Source organism: Odocoileus virginianus, chromosome 2, assembly GCF_023699985.2.
Source record: "Odocoileus virginianus isolate 20LAN1187 ecotype Illinois chromosome 2, Ovbor_1.2, whole genome shotgun sequence".
NCBI lineage: Eukaryota > Metazoa > Chordata > Mammalia > Artiodactyla > Cervidae > Odocoileus > Odocoileus virginianus.
In genome coordinates this window covers 29,456,791-29,480,400 of record NC_069675.1, presented here as the reverse complement: position 1 = coordinate 29,480,400, position 23,610 = coordinate 29,456,791, and the positions used below count along the sequence as shown (strand labels likewise).

General features: G+C 41.6%; 1 protein-coding gene across 2 annotated transcripts in view; it reads right to left on the bottom strand.

Annotated features, from left to right (window-relative positions):
- The window catches only part of STON1 (stonin 1), a 54,402-nt gene that overhangs the window by 6,088 nt on the left and 24,704 nt on the right, over window positions 1-23,610 (bottom strand). The window contains exons 1-2 of one of the 2 annotated variants that reach the window (XM_070478041.1): window positions 11,815-11,946; window positions 8,875-10,848 (exon numbers count right to left, since the gene is read on the bottom strand). In XM_070478041.1, coding sequence (XP_070334142.1) covers window positions 8,875-10,801 — 1,927 coding nt within the window. In that variant the 5' untranslated portion in view covers window positions 10,802-10,848; window positions 11,815-11,946. Of the gene's footprint in view, window positions 1-8,874; window positions 10,849-11,814; window positions 11,947-23,610 lie in introns of those variants that run through there. The other variant, XM_020894136.2, reaches the window with a different exon arrangement.

The window sequence follows — 23,610 nt, the reverse complement described above, 5'->3', positions numbered from 1 at the left end:
TGCACAATTGCACTCATCTCACATGCTAGCAAAATAATGCTCAAAATTCTCCAAGCCAGGCTTCAGCAATACGTGAACCATGAACTTCCAGATGCTCAAGCTGGTTTTAGAAAAGGCAGAGGAACCAGAGATCAAACTGCCAAAATCCACTGGATCATCAAAAAATCAAAAGAGTTCCAGAAAAATGTCTATTTCCGCTTTATTGACTATGCCAAAGCCTTTGACTGTGTGGATCACAATAAACTGTGGAAAATTCTGAGATGGAATACCAGACCACCTGACATGCCTCTTGAGAAATCTGTATGCAGGTCAAGAAGCAACAGTTAGAGCTGGAAATGGAACAACAGACCAGTTCCAAACAGGTAAAGGAGTACGTCACGGCTGTATATTGTCACCCTGCTTATTTAACTTATATGCAGAGTACATCATGAGAAACGCTGGGCTGGAGGAAGTACAAGCTGGAATCAAGATTGCCAGGAGAAATATCAATAACCTCAGATATGCAGATGACACTACCTTTATGGCAGAAAGTGAAGAGGAACTAAAAAGCCTCTTGATGAAAGTGAAAGAGAAAAAAAAAAAGTGAAAGAGAGTACAAAAGTTGGTTTAAAGCTCAACATTCAGAAAACTAAGATCATGGCATTTGGTCCCATCAGCTCATGGCAAATAGATGGGGAAACAGTGGCTGACTTTTATTTTTTTGGGGCTCCAAAATCACTGCAGATGGTGACTGCAGCCATGAAATTAAGACACTTACTCCTTGGAAGGAAAGTTATGACCAACCTAGACAGCATTTTAAACAGCAGAGACATTTCTTTGTCAACAAAGGTCCATGTAGTCAAGACTATGGTTTTTCCAGTAGTCATGTATGGATGTGAGAGTTGGACTATAAAGAAAGCTGAGTGCTGAAGAATTGATGCTTTTGGACTGTGGTGTTGGAGAAGACTCTTGAGAGTCCCTTGGACAGCAAGGAGATCCAACCAATCCATCCTAAAGGAAATCAGTCCTGAATGTTCTTTGGAAGGACTGATGCTAAAGCTCAAACTCCAATACTTTGGCTGCCTGATGTGAAAAGCCGACTCATAAGAAAAGACCCTGATGCTGGGAAAGATTGAAGATGGGAGGAGAAGGGGACGACAGAGGATGAGATGGTTGGATGGCATCACTGACTCAATGGACATGGGTTTGGGTGGACTCCGGGAGTTGGTGATGGACAGGGAGGCCTGGCATGCTGTGGTTCATGGGGTGGCAAAGAGTCAGACACAACTAAGTGACTGAACTGAACATATGTGAGTGCCTTCTATTAAGTGATCCTAATTCAAAATAATAGAATAACATAAGTGTGCTAAGTTTTTTAAATTAAAAGATGAGTAATATTTAAATTAAGCATCATTGTTGGGCTACAATGCACATAAGACCTATTTAAAGAGAAAACTTTCTCTTAAATAGACTAAGATCTTATAATAATTCTTAATTTTTTTCACTTTCTTACCATTCTATTTACTGATAATGTAAAGGAAAATTTCAGAGTAAATTAGGTCACTTTATAAAGAGTTATGGTTTTTTTAAAGTTCAACTTAGTGAATTTTTTTCTTGCATTTCAAAAAGATTCTAAGCCAAGGATTCTTTTTTTCAGTGGGATATTAATTTTGAGTACATTAATCCCCACTTACCCTCCTCAAAGCTTTGACTGGAACAAATGTACAGTGTAGAGATGGGCATACTGACTTTCAATGTTTCCACCTAATAGTGTTCTTCACTTAATTCGCTTTGCCATGTATTGAGCATCTATCTACTCTATACCAAAGCAGACTCTCTGCCAGAACTTGGGATATCAGATATACACAAAAACTTTTAAGAGGGGTTATATACTGTGTGTTTATGTGTGTGTGTTACAGTGAAGTTAATATTTTCAATGTAATCACTGCAGTAACTCTATAAATGTTCCATGATTCTGTTCCACCGGTCCACAGCATCTACATATTCCATGTAGCTGTGTGTGCTAAGCCGCTCTAGTCATGTCCGACTCTGCGACCCTATGGACGGGAGCCCACCAGGCTCCTCTGTCCATGAGATTCTCCAGGCAAGAATACTAGAGTACATTACCATTTCCTCCTCCAGGAGATCTTCCCAACCCAGGGATCGAGCCCATGTCTCTTATGTCTCCTGCATTGGCATATTCCAACTACATATTCCTTGTAGCTATCTTCACTTATGCAAGAGATGACAATAATTTCAAAAGCCAGATTAAATTACTATATCACTGACATGATGTAAGAAAGAACATTTCCATCAAAAGATAGCTTTAGGCACAAAAACAAGAATTTAAAGGATTTCACTTAATTCTTAAAAGATAAATTGCCTTTTTATGCCTTACAACCTGCTTCTTATAGAGAGACTAATGCAATTGTAAGCCTATAAAAGCCCTTGAGAAGCCACCCATCAACAGATGCTGATTAGCGTCTCCACCACTCACTTGTAGGGCAAAACAACAACCGCCCCAGAGTTGCTTTACACTACCCAGATCACTGCAGTCAAGTGATAACTTCACACACACACACGTGCCCCCAGGGGAGATTCCACAATCCATTAGCTTTTCTAGCCTTCTGTCTGCAGGATACAGTAAGTTTATTTAAACTTAATTCAGGCACTCCTCAGTCCTTTATGGCATGGGGGTTAAGCACATAAACGCTCGACTCAGGATGCCCAGGATCAGATCCCAGCTCTGCTACTTGAAAGATGTGTGAGACCCTTTGCAAGTTATTTGATCACTGTGAGCCTCAGTTTCCCCATGTGAAAATGGGAACCTTACGAGATTGCTGTGAGGATTAGACAAGCCAGCTGGCACACACAGCTGTGGAGCCGTAGTACACTACGTGTTTAGTCTCTCAGTCGTGTCCGGCTCTTTGCAACCCCGTGGACTTTAGCCTGCCAGGCTCCTCTGTCCGTGGGGAGTCTCCAGGCAAGAATACCTGAGTGGCTTGCCGTGCCCTCCTCCAGGGGATCTTCCCAACCCAGGGATCGAAAACAGGTCTCTGCATTGCAGGCAGATTCTTTACCGTCTTGAGAGTTGTACTGACAGAAATGCAAAGTGCTATTCGATTATAAATTCAATAATATCATTTAATGAATAATTCTGCTAATGAAAGGACTGAGAAATCTACACTTTTAGAGCTGAAAATAATACTAAAGATGATCTAATTTGATACTCACATTTTAAAGAAAAATTCTTTTGGAATTTTGCAATGAAAATAACCCAACTTTAAGACTTAGTACTCCAAAAATAGGTTTAGGAAAAAAAACCTTTCTATCCACTTTTCTTTAAAAAAAAAAAAAGGTTAAAAAGATAAAGAACATATTTCTGACATTTTTTTCTTGGCTTTTAAAACTCTAAATACTCTACAATGTTTAGTAACTCACACTCCCTTTGAACTTTGATATCCATGAAGAAAAGTATCATGTCTATCCTTAGCACAAGTCTGGCACATTTGGAGCTGAAAGGCTATTTGTGTAATTTACAAGTGAATAACTAAAAGAGGAAAATCATGTTCTTTATCTCAGTACTGACCAGCAGGGGGCACTCTCAGGCTTTGGTAATCAGTCATCGCTTTCTAAGGACTATGCATGCAAATTACAAAATCTATTTAGGTCTAGTAGATATCCAGTCCTTCTTGAACCAAAATATTTTATATCTGAAACTGAATTGGTGAGAGCTGGAGGGAATGAATGGTAGGAGGGTGACATCAGTGGAGGAGGAGAGAAAAACCAATGTACTGGAGACAGCAAAGAAAAAAATAATAGCAGGATGTATTTTAAAATTGGTAAAACCAGGAAAGTGGAGATAGATGTATTTGTTAATTGACCCTCCACCATTCTCACTTCTCTTTCTAATTCTACGCTACCATATGCACCCGCTATGGCTAATGAGTGTTTTCCTCTGCCCTCATTCTCTCCCCCTCCTTCCTCCGTTTTCCTCTCTCTCCCTCCCCCCTTGATCCACCGCCTTCTCCTCCTTCCCTCCATCTTTCCCACCCCCAGCAAAACCTGTGCTCAAGAAGAGTCCTCCGTTGTCATCCACACCTTAGCCTGAATGAACTATCTGGGGCCAACCTTTGTTTAAAATGAAAGGTTCACACACTGTTAAAGGCATATTAAGCACTGGCATGATGGTAGAAAAGACATTTAAAGAGCCAACATCCCCCACACCTCCCCTAAAATCACATGAGTGATTTCACCAACAGGAAAGGTCAATACTGATCTCATAAACCCAAAGAAAGGAGCATTTAAAAAAAAAATTTTTTTTAATGAGTACAAGTACTTCATATAGTCTTTTTAGTTTCCATTTTTCTAATTTTTTTTTTTCTAATAGTGTAGGTTTATCAGAAGCTAGCTTGAAAGGGTAACGGTTTAAAGAATTTCTTTTAAAATCCTCTGTTCTCTAAATACCCAAGTGATTTTTAAAATCGTATAGAAACATCAAGATGCATTCTAAGTCCCTGCTCCTCTGCGTAAGGCCCATGGCCACTGGCCCTGGCGTCGTCGGAGCATGTGTGGGAGACACAGTATGGGGAGCCCCACCTGCTAACTCAGAGTCCACATTCGAACAAGGTGATTCATGTGCATGCGAACACTTGAGAAGCACTGCCTCAGGATAAAGACTTCTCTCTACCCTACCCTTACTCTTTCTATGCTTCTCAAGAAAAAAGTGGCAGGAAGCCTCTTACTCTTTGCATTACCACCCCCTACCACCCCGGTGGTGGAGAAGCCTGGGTGACAAGTCCACGTGACCCCAGAAGTGTCCAGCCCCAGCCTGGCTCAGAGCTCCCCTTCCCCCAAGTCCACTGGTCACAGCTGCACTGCCTTCTCAATGGGCCCCCTTAGGTGCACAGGCCTGATTTGAATGACAGCTTTGATCCCAAGGGATTTATTTGGTCAGTGCGTTCTCACTATGTAGTTAGCTGGAATGCTTGTAAAACACCTTTCTGCATGAGCCTGGTGCTAGGACAGTCCTCTACAAGAATTCCCAAAGGGCAGGACCAAGTCAAGTGAGCCTCTCTGGGAATGCATTCTTCCAATTGTCCTCAGTGAGCGCAACTGCTGGTAAATGCAGATGGGAGGGTAGTAAGGGAGCTCTAGAAGACACAGCATGCACGGAGGACTGATGCCTAGGAGGCCAGGACAGTTCTCCCAGGAGAGCTACCAGGCCAGCAGCGTGGAAGAGCCTCTCACAAACACCAATACCTGGGCCTCAGGCCTGCAGTCTGCTTGGTGGGGATACGGCCTATATGTGGGTATTTTAAATATTAAAGCTCTAATGATGCTAAGGACTCTTAACATGCAGCCAGGGCTGGAAACAGATTTTAAAAGGAGTGAGGAGAGGCTATCTTAGCTAATGGCACCACTGCCCATCTTTTCGTAAAAGCCAGAGGCCCTGGCCTCCTTCCAGCCCCTCCCTTCCCCCCAGGTCCACAGACCACCTGTCACTGTCTCGGGATCACCCTTCACCTTGGTCTCAGTTCTCCCACTGCCCCCCTCCCCTTCTTATTCAGCCTCTCTCCCTCCTACCGGCCCCCCGTTACTTTAATCTACTTCTGAATCTCTCCTCCACAGTGTACGCCTGACTTTCTAAAACAAGGTAGAATTCTGTCACAAATGTGCCTGAAAACATTCCAGAGGCCCTGCTGACAATCTCCACACCCCATACATGGCTCACAACGCTCTTCGCATCCTGGTTTCCTCTCCAACTCTCCCCTCAGTCCTGAAGCTCAGGTTAAGATCTCCCATCGACACGCCTGTGTTTCTGCTGTTTCTGTCTTGATGGAATCCCACTGATTCTCACAGGCCAAGCTGAAGCATCACCTCTCCAGCAGCCTTCCCTACCCGTCCCCATCCCCCCGCAGCTGATCACCCCTTCCTCTGGGATCCCCATCAGGTACATCAGTACATGCCTGCGACAGAAGAGAGCTCAGTGCCACAGAGCATTTGGATAGCTGCTTCCGCGCCTGCCTCACCCGTTAGACATCTGTTTCTGGAGAGCAGGGGACATGTTTGTATCCATGTCCCCCGAGCACCCAGCACAGAGCCTGTACCTACAGGGAAGTTCGTGGGTGTTGGTGGAATAGACGCGTGAATGAGAGAGCCCTCTCATTAAATTCTTGTTGAATGGATAAATTACCAATACCATTAATTCTGAGAAAATGCAGAATTCTGAACAAGATCATTTTTACAAGAAGCTTTATATATGTTGTTCCCCTTCTAAAATCAAAAAAGGATGATTTGCATGGGTTCTCATTTTGAAAAAGAAGTGTGGTTGCCCCAGCGGGTCCAGGCTGCACCAAGACAGGGCAGCTGGACCGGGCTCACTGCACACCTCGCCCCCTGACCCCAGCCAGACAAGCCAGCAGGCTGAAGCCTCAGTGCTCCTCCGTCAGAGGCATAATCATTCTTCAAATCTGTGCAAAAGCTACACTTGACCTTTTGTTCCAGGTCCAGTGACCATCTCTAGGACTAAAGGAGAACGACAGGAGTCAGGTTATCACCCAGACCTCAGGAGATTACAGTCAGCGTTCCAGCCTGCCTCCCCTTCTTTCCCTTTGTGTTTAGCAAAATAAAAGTCACAAATAACTTTGAGAGTAGATCCCTTGGAACCACATACTCAAAACCTCACAATCTGTTTCCCTGGGAGGAAGATAATCTGAGAATAGTTCTAATTTGTTTCTCCAGCAACGCTACCAAGAAGGCAGGAAAGAGTCCCTAAATGGATTCTATCACGGAAGACAATCCCATCATGTCAGAGTTGACCAGGAGGTGCCCTCAGAGGCCACACCTGTGAGCATACTACCCCATCACAGCCTCTCCCCCGGGCCTGGGCTCTCCTGGCTATTCTGTGCAACTAGGAGGTAACTACGAGCTACTGCGAGTCCACAGAACACTGTGGAGAGGACCTGGGCATGAAAAGAGAACAGCCAGCTCCGTGAGAGAGGGCTACGGGGCAGGGGCTTCCCTTCCACACAGGGGCCAGGCGCTTGTCAGCCCCCAGCTGTGTCTCTCCCCTGCCGGGCCCTGTCCGTAACTCCAGCTGCAATTAGTTAAGAGATGTTTAGCCAGAAAACCGCAGGGTACACCAAGATGGCACACCACCCCTAAGGTCTGCTGCTGTCTGTGGCTTGTTCTTCCTGCCCCAGAATACTGCAAGACCTGCAGAGCAGTGTCCCTGAACTCAGGCTACACATTAGGTTCTCCTGGGCCCCTACCCAAGACATTCTGATGTAACTGGCACAGAGCAGAGCCTGAACGGGCTTCCCCTGTGGCTCCGTGGCAAAGAATCCTCCTGACAATGCAGGAGACACGGGTTTGACCCCTGGGTGGGGAAGATTCCCTGGAGGAGGAAATGGCAACCCACTCCAGTATGCTTGCCTGGGAAATCGCATAGACAGAGGAACCTGGCAGGCTATAGTCCATGGGGTTGCAAAGAGTCAGACATGACTAAGCATAGCACAGCAGGCTATTCTAGCAGATAGCCAGTTTTGAAAAACATTGCTGGAGGTCTACCCCCAAATAAAAATGCTTCCTCTTAAATCTACAGCGTGGAGGTCCTACAATGAAGTTAGACTTCCCTGAAGGAGCCCTAATTTCAAATTTTGCTTTTTTGCTTTATGATGCTACACCCACACTAACTTACTGTGCCTGCATGCCAAGTCGCTTCAGTCATATCCGACTCCATGCAACCCTATGGACTGTAGCCGGCCATGCTCCTCTGTCCAAGAGATTCTCCAGGCAAGAATACTGGAGTGAGTTGCCACGCCCTCCTCCAGGGGATCTTCCCAACCCAGAGATCAAACCCAGATCTCTTATGTCTCCTGCACTGGCAGGTGGGTTCTTCACCACTAGTGCCACCTGGGAAGCCCCCACTAACTAACTACTTTAAAATAAATGCAATGCTAGAACTGTCCAAATTTCTAAACTTCTAGATTCACTGTTTTCTTTGCAAAATAAAAAAAGTAACTGTTTCAATGCTTAATTAAAATTAAAACAACTTGTCAAGATGGTCAAATTGGTCAATTCAGCACAGGAAATTAACTTGGGTAAAGATAAAAGGCAGTCTTGGTTCAAGGTAAAAGTGAAAGTCGCTCAGTCGTGTCAACTCTCTACGACCCCATGGACTGCAGTCAGTCCATGGAATTCTCCAGGCCAGAATACTAGAGTTGGTAGCCTTTCCCTTCTCCAAGGGATATTCCCAACCCAGGGATCACACCCAGGTCTCCTACATTGCAGGCGGATTCTTTACCAGCTGAGCCACAAGGGAAGCCAAAGAATACTGGAGTGGGTTAGCCTATCCCTTCTCCAGGGGATCTTCTCGACCCAGGAATTGAACTGGGGTCTCCTGCTTTGCAGGTGGATTCTTTACCAATTTAGCTATCACTTGAAGTAAGGAGGAAGTCTTGGTACTGGCTGAGAATATAAAAGGTTCAGATATATTAAAGGATGACAGATCTAAAAAGGTTAAGTAGGAATCTAAGGTATATGAACAATAATTTTAATATATGAGGTTGATGTGAAGAGGTCCAATTAGAAATTTCCCTCAGAATCACTATCCATAATAAAATCCTAGCTTCGGATGGTAGTTCTTATGCTATTTAAAAAAAAAAAAAAATTCAGTTAAACTTCTCTGGTAGAAGTAGGTATAAAGGGACAAAATAAGTCAGTTGTTTGACTAAATGTTCCATCTCCCACCCACTGATGTAATAAGCATGGCCTTAGCTGACTGACGTTATCAACTGCCTATTGAAACCTGTCTGGTTTCAATCCGAGGAGGAGGGTGAAAACATTTAAGAGATTTCATATGAAAACCAGCTTAGCGTGTTGAGTATTTACTTGAATTTTTATCAGGAAGCCGGTCTATCTTCCATACCACAGCCCGGTAGGCACTCTCATATTTTGCGGACCCCACCGTGACCTGTATGACAGGTTCAGATTCAAGTTCGTGTAAACTCCCCAGACACGCCCGGCGGTTCATTTTGGCTTTCAGGGACTTCTGCCTCTGGAGGTTCATGGTCCAGAGGGCCTTGATCCACTGAGACGGGACAGGAAAGTGTATCATTATGTTGTCACAGGACCTCAAGGAACCGGCATGGGATGGTCTCTGGACCGACATGGGATGGGCCATGTTGACGAAGGCCTGAAGCTCCACATACGCCCCCTGGACAACCACTACCGACTTCAGGGAAAAGGGAAGATCTTCTCCGCTGTGTGAAGTTTTGAAACGCATCAGCTCAAACCTGCAGGCATCCAGAGGTACAAACTTAATGATTCTTGATTGCTCAAATTCTTGTGCTTTCACACACTTATGAAAATGACAGTCAAGAATATCAATCCCCTTCTTTTCTGGATCTTTCTCAAAATAGCGTTCATTTCGCTTCTGTAGCTCATGGTCATTCAAGGTTAAAAAGCATTCAGTGTTGCCATTCACAAAGCAGAGGCAAGAGATTTGAGTTATCACAGTGCTTTCAACCAATTTTCCTTCTTCTTTAGTGATTTTACCCCAAAAGTTGTCCACAATTTCCAGGGAAATTTCCTGTTCCTCATAGTTCTTCTTTGGTTTTGAGACAGCCGGCAGCTTTATCAGCTCCTCCTCCACGGTGGTCAGAAAGTCGAGGAAGTCATGGTACTCTGTGGACCCCAACTTCAGCATCTGTTCTACGTCTGGTTCGTGAACTACTTCTGTCTTAGAATGGTATTTCCTTTTTTCTGTGTAAGACACATGTTCAATCTTCACAGTATGGATTTTTCCTGCCACACTAAAGTTCTCAACTTTTGGTTCAGAAAGCCTGCAGTATGGATCGAGCTGTAACTCTTTAAATGGTTTTTCTAACCCTTTCTCATAATACATTTGCAAAATTCCTCCAGGTAAGACTTTTAGAAAAATTGGCCCCCACTGACGGGAAGACATCATGTTCTTCTTCTCTGGAATTCTCATCATGAAAGACCATCCGGCTTTTGGCTGACTCCTGAAGAGCATGTGGGGGACAAAGGAAGAGGCAGCGTCTTCAGCATACAGACACTGCACAGACAAATTTCCAAATGAGTCTTGGTTCTCAGCTGATTGGAGATATTCAAGTTTCTCACAGATGTAGTTGAATGAACACTGATTTAAGCCTTTTTGATCCACAGGCACCTCTCTGTCTCTTGATGGGAAGATCTTTCTGCTTCCTGGAGGGTCGAAGGTGAGCTGGGAAGCACTGCCTTCATCTTTCCAAAATGGACTTGAAAAGGCACAGTCCTCCCGAAAATACTGAAATTGGGGAGCATCACTTTGGAACCCTTCAGCCTGGTGAGGGCTCATTTCATCTGCAAGACCCACTTTGGAGGCTGGATGTATACATGAGTGGTCACTGGGTAAGGAAGCTTGGGAGAAACAGGTTGGCTTAGTGGCCAATGAGGAAGAACCTGTCGCTGTTATAAGTGGACTGTTTGAAGATGATTCTGGAATAGGATAGAGCACATGAGGCCCTGCTTTGGGGATGCCAGGAAAACCTGGGAAGTCTTTGGTAGGTGTAGAAAGAGGAGAGTTACTTGGAGGTCCTGGACTGAAGTAAAAGTCTATGATGGGAGAGGAGAGAGGGGTGCTGCTGGTAGACGAAGATCCACTGGGAAACTCCTTAGGGCCAGAGAGGTTCAATTTAAGTCCATTTGGCCGACAAATGCCTTGATTCTCCAGAGGGAAATTCTTTGACTTTTGAGAAGACTGAAAAGTGGGGTCATCATCAAATGTGACCCAGTTGCCTGGGTTCGTAGAACACATCTTTGGGATCAGATTGTGGTCTTGCCAATGAATCAGATATGTTGTCTCTGTTAAAGGAGAGAGAGAAAATAATATAAAATGAGGGGGGAAAAAAATTCAAGTTACTAGAGGTCTTCATTCTGAGAAATACCTGAATTTTAAAATATCCAGATCTATAGATTAACTGAGTTTAAAGAAATGCTTGAAACTGTAATAGTTTGATGGCTGAATGGATTAAAAAAAACCAAGATCTAAATGCACATTGTTTATAAGAGACCCACTTTAGATTTAAAAAATACACAGGATGAAAGTGAAAAGACGGAAAAAGATACTCTATGGAAATAGAAACCAAAAGAGAGCAGAGGTAGCCATACTAATAGGACAAAATAGACGTTAGGTAAAAAACTGTCACAAAAGACAAAAAAGGGCATTATATAATGAAAAAAAGGTCAGCTCACCAGGAAGATATTACAAGTACATATAAACCCAACATCAAAGCACCCAAATATATGAAGCAAACATTAAAAAACTGAAGGGAGAAAAAGACAGCAACACAATAATAGTAATAGATTTCAATACTTCAATTTCAATAATGGATAGAACAACCAGATAGAAGATCAATAAAGAAATAGAGGACTTGAACAACACTGTAGACCAAATGAACCTGTCAGATATATACAAAACATTCCACATAATAGCATCAGAATACACATTCTTCTCAAGCACACACATAACATTCTTCAGGATAGATCAGTTAGTTTACAAAAAAAAGTCTCAACAAATTTAAAAAGACTGAAACCATATCAAGTATCTTTTCCAATCACAACAGAATGAAACTGGAAAAAAAAAATGGAAAATTCACAAACAAGTAGAAATTAAGCAATACACTTTGAACAATCAAGGAGTCAAAGAAGAAACTGAAAAGGAAATTAGAAAATATCATAAGACAACAAAAATGTTGTATAACATACCAAAACTTATGGGATGCAGCAAAAGCAGTAATAAGAGGGCAGTTTACAATGATAAACACTTACATTAAAAAAGAAAAGTGAAAGTAATAGTTGTTCAGTTTTGTCTGGCTCTTCATGACCCCATGAACTGTACTCCACCAGGCTCCTCTGTCCATGGAATTCTCTAGGCAAGAGCACTGGAATGGGTAGCCATTCCCTTCTCCAGGGATTAAAAGGAAGAAAAATCTCAAATAAATAACAAGTTATATTTCAAGAAACTGGAAAACAAACTAAGCCCAAAGTTAGGAGAAGAAAGGAAAGAATAAATGTTAGAGCAGAAATAAATGAAACAGGGAACAAAAAATTTTTAAAAACCAATGAACCAAGTGCTGATTTTTTTTTAAAAAAAATTTTTTTTTTTTAAAAAAATCAGCACGGACAAACTTTTAACGAGACTGAGAAAAAAAGAGAAAATAATAAAATCAGAAATCAAAGAGGAAAAAGAATAGATAACTGAATTACTCTGCTATATACCTGAAACAAACACAACATTGTTAAGCAACTATACTCCAACACAAAAATAACTGTTTTTAAACAGTTAATCAATCAAAGAGGAGACATCACAGAAATAAAAAATTTTTGTAAGGGACTGTGTGTGTGTGTGCTCAGTCGTGTCCCACTCCGCAATCCCATGGACTGCAGCCCACCAGGCTCCCCTGTCCAAGTAATTTTCCAGGCAAGAATACTGAAGTGGGTAGCCATTTCCTACTCCAGGAGATCTTCCCAACCCAGGGACTGAACCTGGGTGTGTCTTGCGTCTCCTGTACTGGTAGGCAGATTCCTTACTACCGCGCCACCTGGGAAGTCCCTATAAGGGACTACTACTATGAACAATTACATACCAACAAATTGGATAACCTAGAAGAAATGGGTAAATTCCTAGAAACATTCATCTACTAAGACTGAATCATAAAGAAATAGATAACATGAACAGCCTATAATTAGTAAGGAATTGAAACAGTAGTCAAAACCTCCCCCCAAGAGTAAAGCTCAGACACAGATGGCTTCACTTAAGATATCTACCATTTAAAGAATTAGCAGCAACCCTTCTCAAACTCTTCCAAAAACTGAAGATGAGGGAAGACTTCCAAAATCACTGTATGAGGCCAGCATTACTCTTATACCAAAGCCAAAGACCCTACAAGAAAACTAGAAGCCCAAAAAATCCTCAACAAAATACTAGCAAACCAAATTAAACAGCAGATTAAAAGGATCATACACCATTGTCAAGTGGGATTTATCTCTGGGATGCAAGAATAGTTCAACAAATGAAAATCAATCAATATGATATACCATATTAATAGGACAAAGAATGAATATCATATGATCATCTCAGTAGATGCAGAAAAAGCATTTTATAAAACTCAGTATCTTTTCATAATAAGAAATCACTTAATAAATGAGGAGTTGAAGGAAATTACCTCAACATAATAAAGGCCACATATGAAGAGCCGATGACTAATATATTCAATGGGAAAAAACTTAAAGTTTTTCCTCCAATGTTAGAAACAAGGCAAGAATGTCCACTCTTACCACTTCTATTCAACACAGTACTAGAACTCCTAACCAGAGCAATCAGGTAAGAAAAAGAAATAAAAGGCATCCAAATCAGAAAGCAAAGAGATACACTGTGTCTGTTTGTAGATGTTATAATCTTACATGTAGAAAACTCTAAAGATTACACTCACACATACAAATTTAGAATAAATGAATTCAGCAAAGTTGCAGGATACAAAAGCAACATATATAATCAGCTGTATTTCCATACACAAACAATTAACAACCCAAAAATAAAACTGATAAAAATAATTTCAACAGTATAAAAAAAAAAAAACTTTAGGAATAAACTCAAGAGGCAAAAGACTTGTACACTGAAATAAAAGCATCATTGCAGAAAGAAACTAAAAAGACTCAAATAAATAGAAAGACACCTCATGTTCATAGATTGGAAGATTTAATATTGTTAAGATGTCCATACCACCCAAGTGACCTACAGATTTAATGCAAAATCCCAACGACCTTTTTTACAGTAATTAAAAAAAGAAAAGCAATCACAAAGTTTGTATGGAATCTCAAAGGCCTTTGAATAGCCAAAACAATCTTGAGAAAGAAAAACAAAGTTGAAGGCTCCACACCTCCTGACATCAAAAGATATACAAAGCTTTGGTAATCAAAACAGTATGGTACTGTTATAAAAACCAACAGACCAACAGAACAGAATATAAAGCCCCCAAGTAAACTGATACATATGTGGTCCAATGATCCTCTTTAAGGGTGCCAAGATGAAACAATGGGAAAAGAATCGTCTCTTCAACAAATTGTGTTGGGAAAACTGTATATCCATAGCAAAGGAACTGATCCTTGTCCAAGCAAAAAGAAAGCTCCTTGTTGGACCTTTATCCTACACCATATACAAAATCAACTAAAAATGCATTAAAGACCTGAACACAAGACCCTGAAATTATAAAACTCCTGGGAGAAAATATAGGGGAAAAAGCCTCACGACTGGTCTCGGTAATGATTTCTTGAGTATGACACCAAAAGGACAGAAAATAAAAGTGAAAACAGACAAGTGAGATCACATCAAACTAAAAAGCTTCTGTACAACAAAACAAAAATCAACAGTGAAAAGGTTAATATATGGAATGGGAGAAAATATTTGCAATCTTACATGTGATGAGGAGTTTAATATCCAAAACATGTAAGGAACTCCTCCAACTTGATAGCAAAAAACAAATGAGTAATACAATTTAAAAACGGGCAACATACTTCAATAGACACGTCTTCAAACAAGATATATAAATGGATAACAGGTATATAAAAGGTACCCAACATCACTAATAACCAGGGAGAGGGAAATCAAAGCCACAATAAAATCACTTCACACTTGTTAGGATGGCTATTACCAAAACAAAGAAAAGATGACAAAAACCCACACACAAAAAACCAACAAATGTTGACAAGGATGTGGAGAAGTTAGAACCCCTGTGTATTTTTGGTGGATTGTAAAACACAAAACAGAAGTTCTCAAAATTAAAAAAAAAAAACAAACCCAAAACTACCATATGATCCAGCAATCTTACTTCTGTGTATTTATTCAAAAGAATTGAAAATGGAACCTCAGGTATATGCACTCCCACATTCATTACAGCATATTCACAATAGAGGTGAAAACGACCTAAATGTCCATCATCTGATGAATGGATTTTAAAAGTGTGGTATATACTTTCAATGGAATATTATTCAGCCTTAAGAAGAAAGGAAATTCAGACACATGCTGTGACATGGATGAGCCTTAAGGATATCATGTTGAATGAAATAAGCCAATCACAAAAACACAAACATTGTATGATTCCACTTATGTGAGGTACCTCAGTGAGGTACCTCGGTCAGCAATAGGAAGGAGAATGGCGATTCCACTTATGTGAGGTACCTCAGTCAGCAACAGGAAGGAGAATGGCGGTTACCAGGAGCACCAGGGAGGGGAAAAGGGGTGTTTCTGCTCAGCGGGTACAGAATTTTAGTCATTCAAGATGAGCTCTTCTAGAGAGCTGCTGTACAACAACGTGCAATAGTTAACAATACTGTACTGTACACTTAGATTTTTGATAAAAGGTTTTAAGTGTTAATTTGTTAAGTTTTTGACTATGATTTTAAAAACTGCAACACCTTTGAATTTAAAAAGTCTTTATCTGAATGACTACTAAGTAGTGAGACCTTGTCAGTGCTGTGGAAAATATAGGAAAATATAAAAACCCAATTTATAATGAACGATAACCCGCTGACAGCTCCAAAGGTTTATAGTTTATAGCACTTTCAAATTTACAGTCTCATTTATCAAAACAACCTTGGGAGGTATATATCATTATTCCCATCTCATAGTTGAGAGTACTTGGATTTAGCATCATTGTCTGAAGTCACCCAACTGGTAAAGAGACAGAACTAAGATTTTTCTTTTAAATAATAGACTTATTAACATATAATTCACATACGTAAAATGACGATTTACTGATGTTTCATTCAGCGATATCCAGAGTTGTGCAACCATCTAATTCCAGAGCATTCTTATAAATTTAAATATAAATTTTGTACCTAGGAGCAATCACTCCCCATTCTCCTCCTCCCCGAGGCCCTGGCAATCTACTTTCTTTTCCTATGAATTTGCTTAGTCTGGACATTTCATCTAAATAGAATCTACAGCATGTGGCCTTTTGTGTCTGGCTTCTTTCACTCAGCATAATGTTTTGATTCAAAGTTCATCCATGTTATGGCATGTATCAGAACTTCATTCCCTTTTGGAGCTGAGTAATAGTTCATCATAAGAATATTCAACATTTTGTTTATCCACTTATCGGTTGAGGGACATTTGGTTTGCTTCTATTTTTTGGCTATTATAAATAATCCTGCTATGAACATTTGTGTAGAAGCTTTAGTGTGATCATTTCTCTAGGGTATATACCTAAACTTGGAAAGAATCAGAATTTGAACACGGGTCACCTCATCCTGATCTAGTACAGCAAAAAGTATTTAAAGTATTCCAATGGTATCAGAGAGAGGCATATAGGTCCCAGCATGGAACTAGGGGCTGGGTACCCAAATGCTGGGCACTGGTCTGCCACTCACGAACTGTGTGTTAAGCCACGCCAGACATTCAGTAATTAGAGAATAACAATCAATGAGGTCATTTCCAACTCTACAATAATTCTATGGTGGTTGACATCCAACTGAATTTTTTTTAAAAGCAGAAGTTGTGTTACCACTGGGATTTTTAACCAAACCTCCAAACTGACAGAAAATAAAACTCCACGAGATCTACTGATATGAAAATTCAAAATCTGTTGGAATAAAGCCCATGAGAAAGGCACATTTTTCTCCTTCCAATCTGCTTCCTCGTTTCTCCTAGTGGATAATGAAGGCTCAACCAATGCAATCATTCAAGCCTGGAAAAGAGCCAACACAAAGAGAGGAGGGGCCTGGGGCTCCACTGGGGACGGGCCCCCTCAGTGCTGTCATTCGCTAAATCTACACATTCTTGAGGGCACAGAACGCCCAGTGGAGCCTCGGCCCAGGCCAGCTGGCTCTCTCTGGAGAGCATTTCACTGTCACTGGCCTTAGGCTAAAGTTGCCATAAAGCACTTTCCCTCCAAAGCACGAACAGCAGTGTTTCCATGGGATGCAGCCAGGAGGCTCAGACCGGGGAAATCGGCAACAATATTTCTTGATCCATCCCATCCCATGTTCTTCCAAAGAAATCCAGCCAAAATAATTTTTCATATAGGGTGAGAGATTGGGTACATATTTGCTTTAGTTGGGTTTACTATAAATAAATAAAAAGCTAACACCTAGAGAAAAAACAGCTCAGCTTCAGACTGAATCCTATTTCTAACCTACATCAAACATTTCACTTCATCCATTTTCCATTGGGAGCTTCACAAATCGAAAGTGATTCTGGTTTCATCAGAGTTTTTGCTTATTATGGGGAGTGGAGGGGGGAGTGACTTCCATAAGCTAAATAAAGAAATCAGTCTCATTAGTTTCTAAGTGACCCTTGAACTTAAAAGCACACCTTGAAAAAAAATCTACCTTGAAGGCAACATCTACAGAAAGTGTTCTTTGCAAAGAACACTCTTCCACAAGAAGGAACACAGCAAATATAAGTTTAATTCAACCAAACAGAAATGTGCCCAACAGGAACCTAAGCTTTCATCCCTGTTGAAAAGACAGCACTCAGACGCGCTCTGAGGTAGGACTCTGGCTCCCTGTGGTCCAGGACAGGTTTGCTTCCCACCTGCTCCTCTTTCTCCTCTTCTGTATCCCTCCACACCCTTTCTTATCAGTCCCTCCTCCCCAAATCGTTTTTGCCCCTTTCCTCTCCGTATGACCTCAGCTTCCTATTTTAGTCTCAAAGTTCTAGTTCTCCACCCCAGGCAGTTTTCCTAAAGTCAACAACTAGACTGAATTCCATCCAGCACTTACCTTCTCTCCTGACCCATCCCCACTCCCAGGAGGGAAAGGGGGCCACATCTTGTCCACAGCGCTGTCCAGGGCCCAGGGAGGGATGAGACAGCTCAGAGTCGAGAGATCTAGAATGTATCTCCTTTCAATCATCTGCAACTTCTCCCCATCTACTTCAAGGCACTGGAATCCAAAAGTATTCAAGCAATAACACCTATTTAACCTCAGTATTTTTTTTTCCTGTCTTGCAAATGGAACAGGATCTAAATCTATGCCTCCCAGAGGGTCCAAGTTCTGCCACTCCAGAGCCCTTTTAAGGGCAACATCTCAGCATCTCAGTGAAAGAGAGGGAAGACTGGTATGCTGCAGTCCATGGGGTTGCAAAGAGTCGGACATGACTGAGCAACTGAACAACAAAAATTAATTGCTTTACAAAGTTGTGTTAGTTCTGCTGTACAGCAAAGCATACAGCTACATGTGGATCAGCTGTACACATACTCCCTCCCTCCTGAGTCTCCCTCCTATCCAGCCCTATCCTGCCCTCTGCCCTCTGGGTCGTCCCGAGCACCAAGCTGAGCTCCCTGGGCTTCCCATGAGCTGTCTGTTTTACACATGGTAATGTATATCCGTCAATCGTACTCTCCCAATTCATCCCACGCTCCCCTCCCCACCATGTCCACCTATCTACTGAGTCTCTATTCCTGTCCTTCTAGTAGAAAAATGGTACACCATCTCATTTAAACTTTACAACAATCCCAAGATAGCCAAAGCACTGAACAGCCTTCTCCAAAGTCAAGATCTGGTTAGTGGAGAGCTGGGAATAAAGGACTCTGTGCCCCAAGTCCCAGCTGCCTTCCCCTGAGGCAAAGATTTCCCTGGTTTGACTCCCAGGCTTTCTCATCAGCTTCAATTCCATCCCACCCTACACACCCTAATCCTTTCAGAGATCTGTTTTTCAGTCAATCTGGATTATCCTCAAACTCCTAGAGGACAGTCCAACCAAACTTCAGCCAACAGGGTAAGACACCAAGACTCCAAACGAGGCACAGATAGAAAAGGAAAATGTATCGTGGTGAAAATTTCTAGAAGTCAGTCTCTGAGGTTTAAAGGTTTCCAGGGGAGCATGTTTGCTTCCTCTGAAGACTATTAAGAAACTATTAAGACTATTCTTTTCAGCTGCATATTTTCAAAGCAGCATCAGAGTCCAGTGAACTTAAGAACAAATTAAAAGCCAATGCACATGCTTACTCACACTGGGAACAACAAGGTTGTAGATAGGACAGTGGTTTTCAACCTCTCACCTCAACACATGGGACAGCTGGCATTCAGAAACCTAGCACATTCCCTTGGCTGTACGAAGCATTTTTTAACAACCTCTCAAAATGTCTAGGGAAGCCCTAAAATTATTAATTATCAGCACCATTCTAAGCGTTAGGTCAGCAAAAGGTCAGGTCACAACAAACATGAAAAAGGCTGTATTTACACACAATTCTTGTACCCAACCCCCTTCTTCCACTGAAGAAAGTATACCAGGAGAAAGACAAATGTTATATGCTATTGCATATCTTAAAAAGTAACACAAATGAACTTGTTTACAAAACAGAAAGAGACTCACATACACAGAAAACAAACTCAGAGTTAAAGGGTGAGGGAGGGATAAACTGGGAGTATGGGATTAACAGATGCATACCAACATATTAAAATAGATAAACAGTAAGAACTTACTGTATAGCACAGGGAACTATATTCAGTATCTTATAAAAAACTATAATAGAAAAGAATCAAAAATATACAGAGCTATATACATATATATGTGTAACTGCATTGCTGTGCTATATTCCTGAAGCTAACACAATATTGTAAAGCAATAATACTTCAATTTAAAAAATAAAAATAAAGAAATCACACTGGAATTCTTATAAAAGTATTATGGAGATTGTAATAAATGTATTCTAAATTATTTTAAAAAGTAAATCTTTCACCAATAGAAGCATCTTAAATAATAATAATAATAATGAAAATGATTTACAATAAGCCTTATGAATAAGAAGCACTGGTGTGGAAAAATAGTCTCACCAAAAAGAATTTAGGGATACAAATATTTAAGTTATTATAGGAAAAAGTCAAAAAGTTAGAAAGAGGAGTTGTATCTCTTTCATTAGGGCATTTTCCACATTGCCTGAAAATGTCTGACATAATGTCTGACATAAATATGTAGCTCAGTAAAATTTTGATTGAATAATTTTAAATGGTCTTCTCAGTCTTCCACAAAGTAAATCTCTACACTGCCCTCCCCAATTCAAAGAAACACTGAATTTAGAGTTAGGCAGAAATGGGAGGTATTCTGTTTAATTAATGGTACCAAAAACACTTATCAAGTACTTACTAGGTGCTCATGGTCTCCTAAGGACTGTATGCAAATAATCTCATTTAATCCTTGCAACACCATGAGGGGTTGATATAATAATATAATACAAATGTACATGGACTTCCCTGGTGGCTCAGCAGTGAAGAATCTGCTTGTGATGCAGCAGACACAGGTTCAATCCCTGAGTCAGGAAGATCCCCTGGAGAAGAAAATGGCAATCCACTCCAGCATTCCTGCCTGGAGAATTCCATGGACAGAGGAGCCTGGCGGGCTAGAGTCCAAGGGGTCACGAAGAGTCACACATGACTTAGCAACTAAACCACCACAAAATTACATATGTGTGTGTGTATATATATGTGTGTATATATATATATATATATATATATATATATATATAATATTACCATTTTTTTAGAAAAGGAAGATAAGGCTCAGAGAGGTTAAGCTACTTGCCTAAAGTCACCCAGCCAGGAAGAGGCAGACATGAACTGTGACGGGGGCTGTCTGATTCCAAAGCCCACACTTGATGGCGTCCACCAGCCCAGAGATCCAACGACGTGCCTGTGTCACCAAGCCACCCTTCACTAAGGAGAAAGTGGTCAGGAGCCACCACTTCCTGGAGCCTGGAACTCTCTGACCTGAAGGATGCTGTTCTCACCTGAGAAGAGCCTATTTCGCCGCAAAGTCCCAAGTGACTGCTCCGGGACATCAGACTGTGGGAAAGACAAACTCTGAGACAGCTGTTCTCAACAACAACAGCTGAGGAGCAATTTAGGTCGAATCTAAGAGCGGCTTTCACAACTCACTCTGCTCTACTTCCGGTCCCTTTTGACTGCCTCTGCTGATATCCCACTCTTGGTGATGAAAACTGTTCAGACTTGTCACCTAACAGGTACACTGAGGTCCACCCTCTCCTCTGGTGACCATCTTGGTACACTAAGTCCCGGCATTCATCCCTCCTCTCATGCCAGCCCCAACCCTCTAGTCTCAAGGGTCTTCTTCGGCTGTTCTTGCCTGATTTCCTTTGCTTTTCTTCAGAAACTATCGAAGTCAAGCAGAAATACGAAGTTCTACCTTTCACCACAGATGGCCAAACAAAATCAGATTAGCGGCACTTGGTTACTGAATCAGCATTCCAGGGGGTATGCAGCTGCACCCTCTGCCCCCACGTCAGTGGGTCATCTGTGGAGACCACCACCCTCTAGGACTACCTCTAGGGTCTGGCTTCTCGGTCTCTCAGGTGCTGGGGGAGGACGCACCTATCCAGCAGAGCTCAGGGGAGCAACGCCAGCACCGAGCAGCAGCCTCCTGCTCTCAGCCCCGCCCGAGCTGTCCTTGTCCGGCTGACTCCCACTCGAGCCCCATGCGCACGTCGGGACCCTGAGCAGCGCCCCCGCCTCTGCAGGGGGTTGACTCTAGTCCTCGATGCCATGACTTCTTTACTCTACGCAGTGCTGCATAATCAAGAGAAAGAAGGTCTTCATGTCAATTGCTGTGTGGTTTCATTGGCTGCCTCCCAAATAAGGAATTCTTCCATTCTCCGCAACGCCTGACTCCTCAACAGCAATAATGGAACCAGGCTGGAGCTGTGTTTGAAATAAAACAGTCTCCCTCTTGTTTTGTGTGGCTGGAGGTCTAAAATCTAGTTACCCTCTTAGCATTGGGGATTTACATCCCAGAAACAAAGCCAAAATCAGGGACAGCCCAGGGTGCAAAATGCATCTGTGAAGAATCTCTTTAAAAGTGTTTAAGAAAGAATTTAACAGAATTAAATTCTGTTCTTAAAAGAATTTTCTATGAAAGTATTTACACTATCCTGCTTAAGTCACAGGAAAGGTGTTCACTGCATGTATTGAATATATTACTAGTATGTATGTTCTGCAGCCCATAATATTTAATCACAAACACATGCGGCATTTAGTTCAGCTATGTGACAGAAAATACCATTTGTAAAATATTAAACCACAGCAATATGTATCTGTGTCTTTCAATATTATCCATGCTGGTTCCCTTTCTACATGTGGATGGTGGCTGTAAGGTTAAAACCTAAAAACCTGGGACCCACAACCCAAGACTCAGTCACTCTGTACAAATGGTTCTCAACCAGCGGGATTCAGTTTTCCAAGGCACGTGCAGCACTGTCTGAAGACATCTTTGGTCTTTACAACGAGGGGATGGGCAGGGGCTGCTGTCACGCAGAGGAGACACTGCTCAACAGGTCCTCCAATGCACAGGACAGCCCCAAAGCAAAGAATTATCCGGCCCAACGCATCAACAGCACCAAGGATGAGAAATCCTGCCCTGTACTGAGGTCAGTGAGCTGAGCGTGGTGAGCAGGGTATCTACTCTCCCACATATGTCTACCTTAGGGACAGTGAATCGAGGGCTTCGGTTCGGGGATCCGCCCGAGGTGGCACAACTAGGAAACAGTGCCGTCAGAACTGAACCCTGTGTTGGGCTCTAAATCTCCTGCTCTTTCTACTACATCACACTGTCTACCAGAGCAGGAATCAGGATGAGGGAGAGGGATTCACAACAGCCAAGACACTGAAGCAACCTAAGTATCCACTGGCAGATAAATAAAGATATGGTACATACACACAATGCACTACTACTCAGCCTAAAAAAAGAAATGACATGCCATTCGCAGCAACATGGGTGGACCTAGACACTATCATACCAAGTGAAGTCAAACAAAGACAAGTATCATGACATCACTTATATGTATAATCTAAAAAATGACACAAATGAATTTATTTACAAAACAGAAATAGACTTACAGACATAGAAAACAAACTTACAGTTATCAAAGGGAGAATGGGGGAGAAAGGGATAAATTAGGAGTTTGAGAGTAGCAGATACAAACTACTATATATAAAATAAACAACAAGGTTCTACTGTATAGCACAGGGAACTATGTTCAATATCTTTTAATAAACTATAATGGCAAATAAAAATAAATAACAGTGATATACACTCATTTCAAAAAATAAAACAATACAAAAATGCATAAAGAAAAGGTAATCCTTTTCCCATTTATTTTCACTCCACTATTGCAATTCAGTGAGAAGCACAATATGTACCTTTCCACACTGCTTCCATGTTCATACAAACATAAACACACATATATACACACATATGAAGTTTTGCTTTAGAACCATACTATACATGCTTGCTTTTTAAAATATCTGCTTAGTAGCATATTGTGGGAAATTCCCTGGCAGTCAGTTAGGACTCTGTGCTTTTACTGTCCAAGGCCCAGGTTTGATCCCTGGTTTGGGAACCAAGACCCCACAAGATGTGCAGGACAGTAAAAAAAAAAAAACCAAACAGATATTCCTCTAGCTCAATAAATACAGATCTAACTAAGGGAGAAAAAAAGAATAGGAAAGAGGGTGATAAAGGGATATTTTAAAAGAAGACTAGACAGGACCTGGACACCAAATGTGACCCAGAAAACAGGGGAACAGGGAAGTCTGGCACCGAGAAGTGGAGAC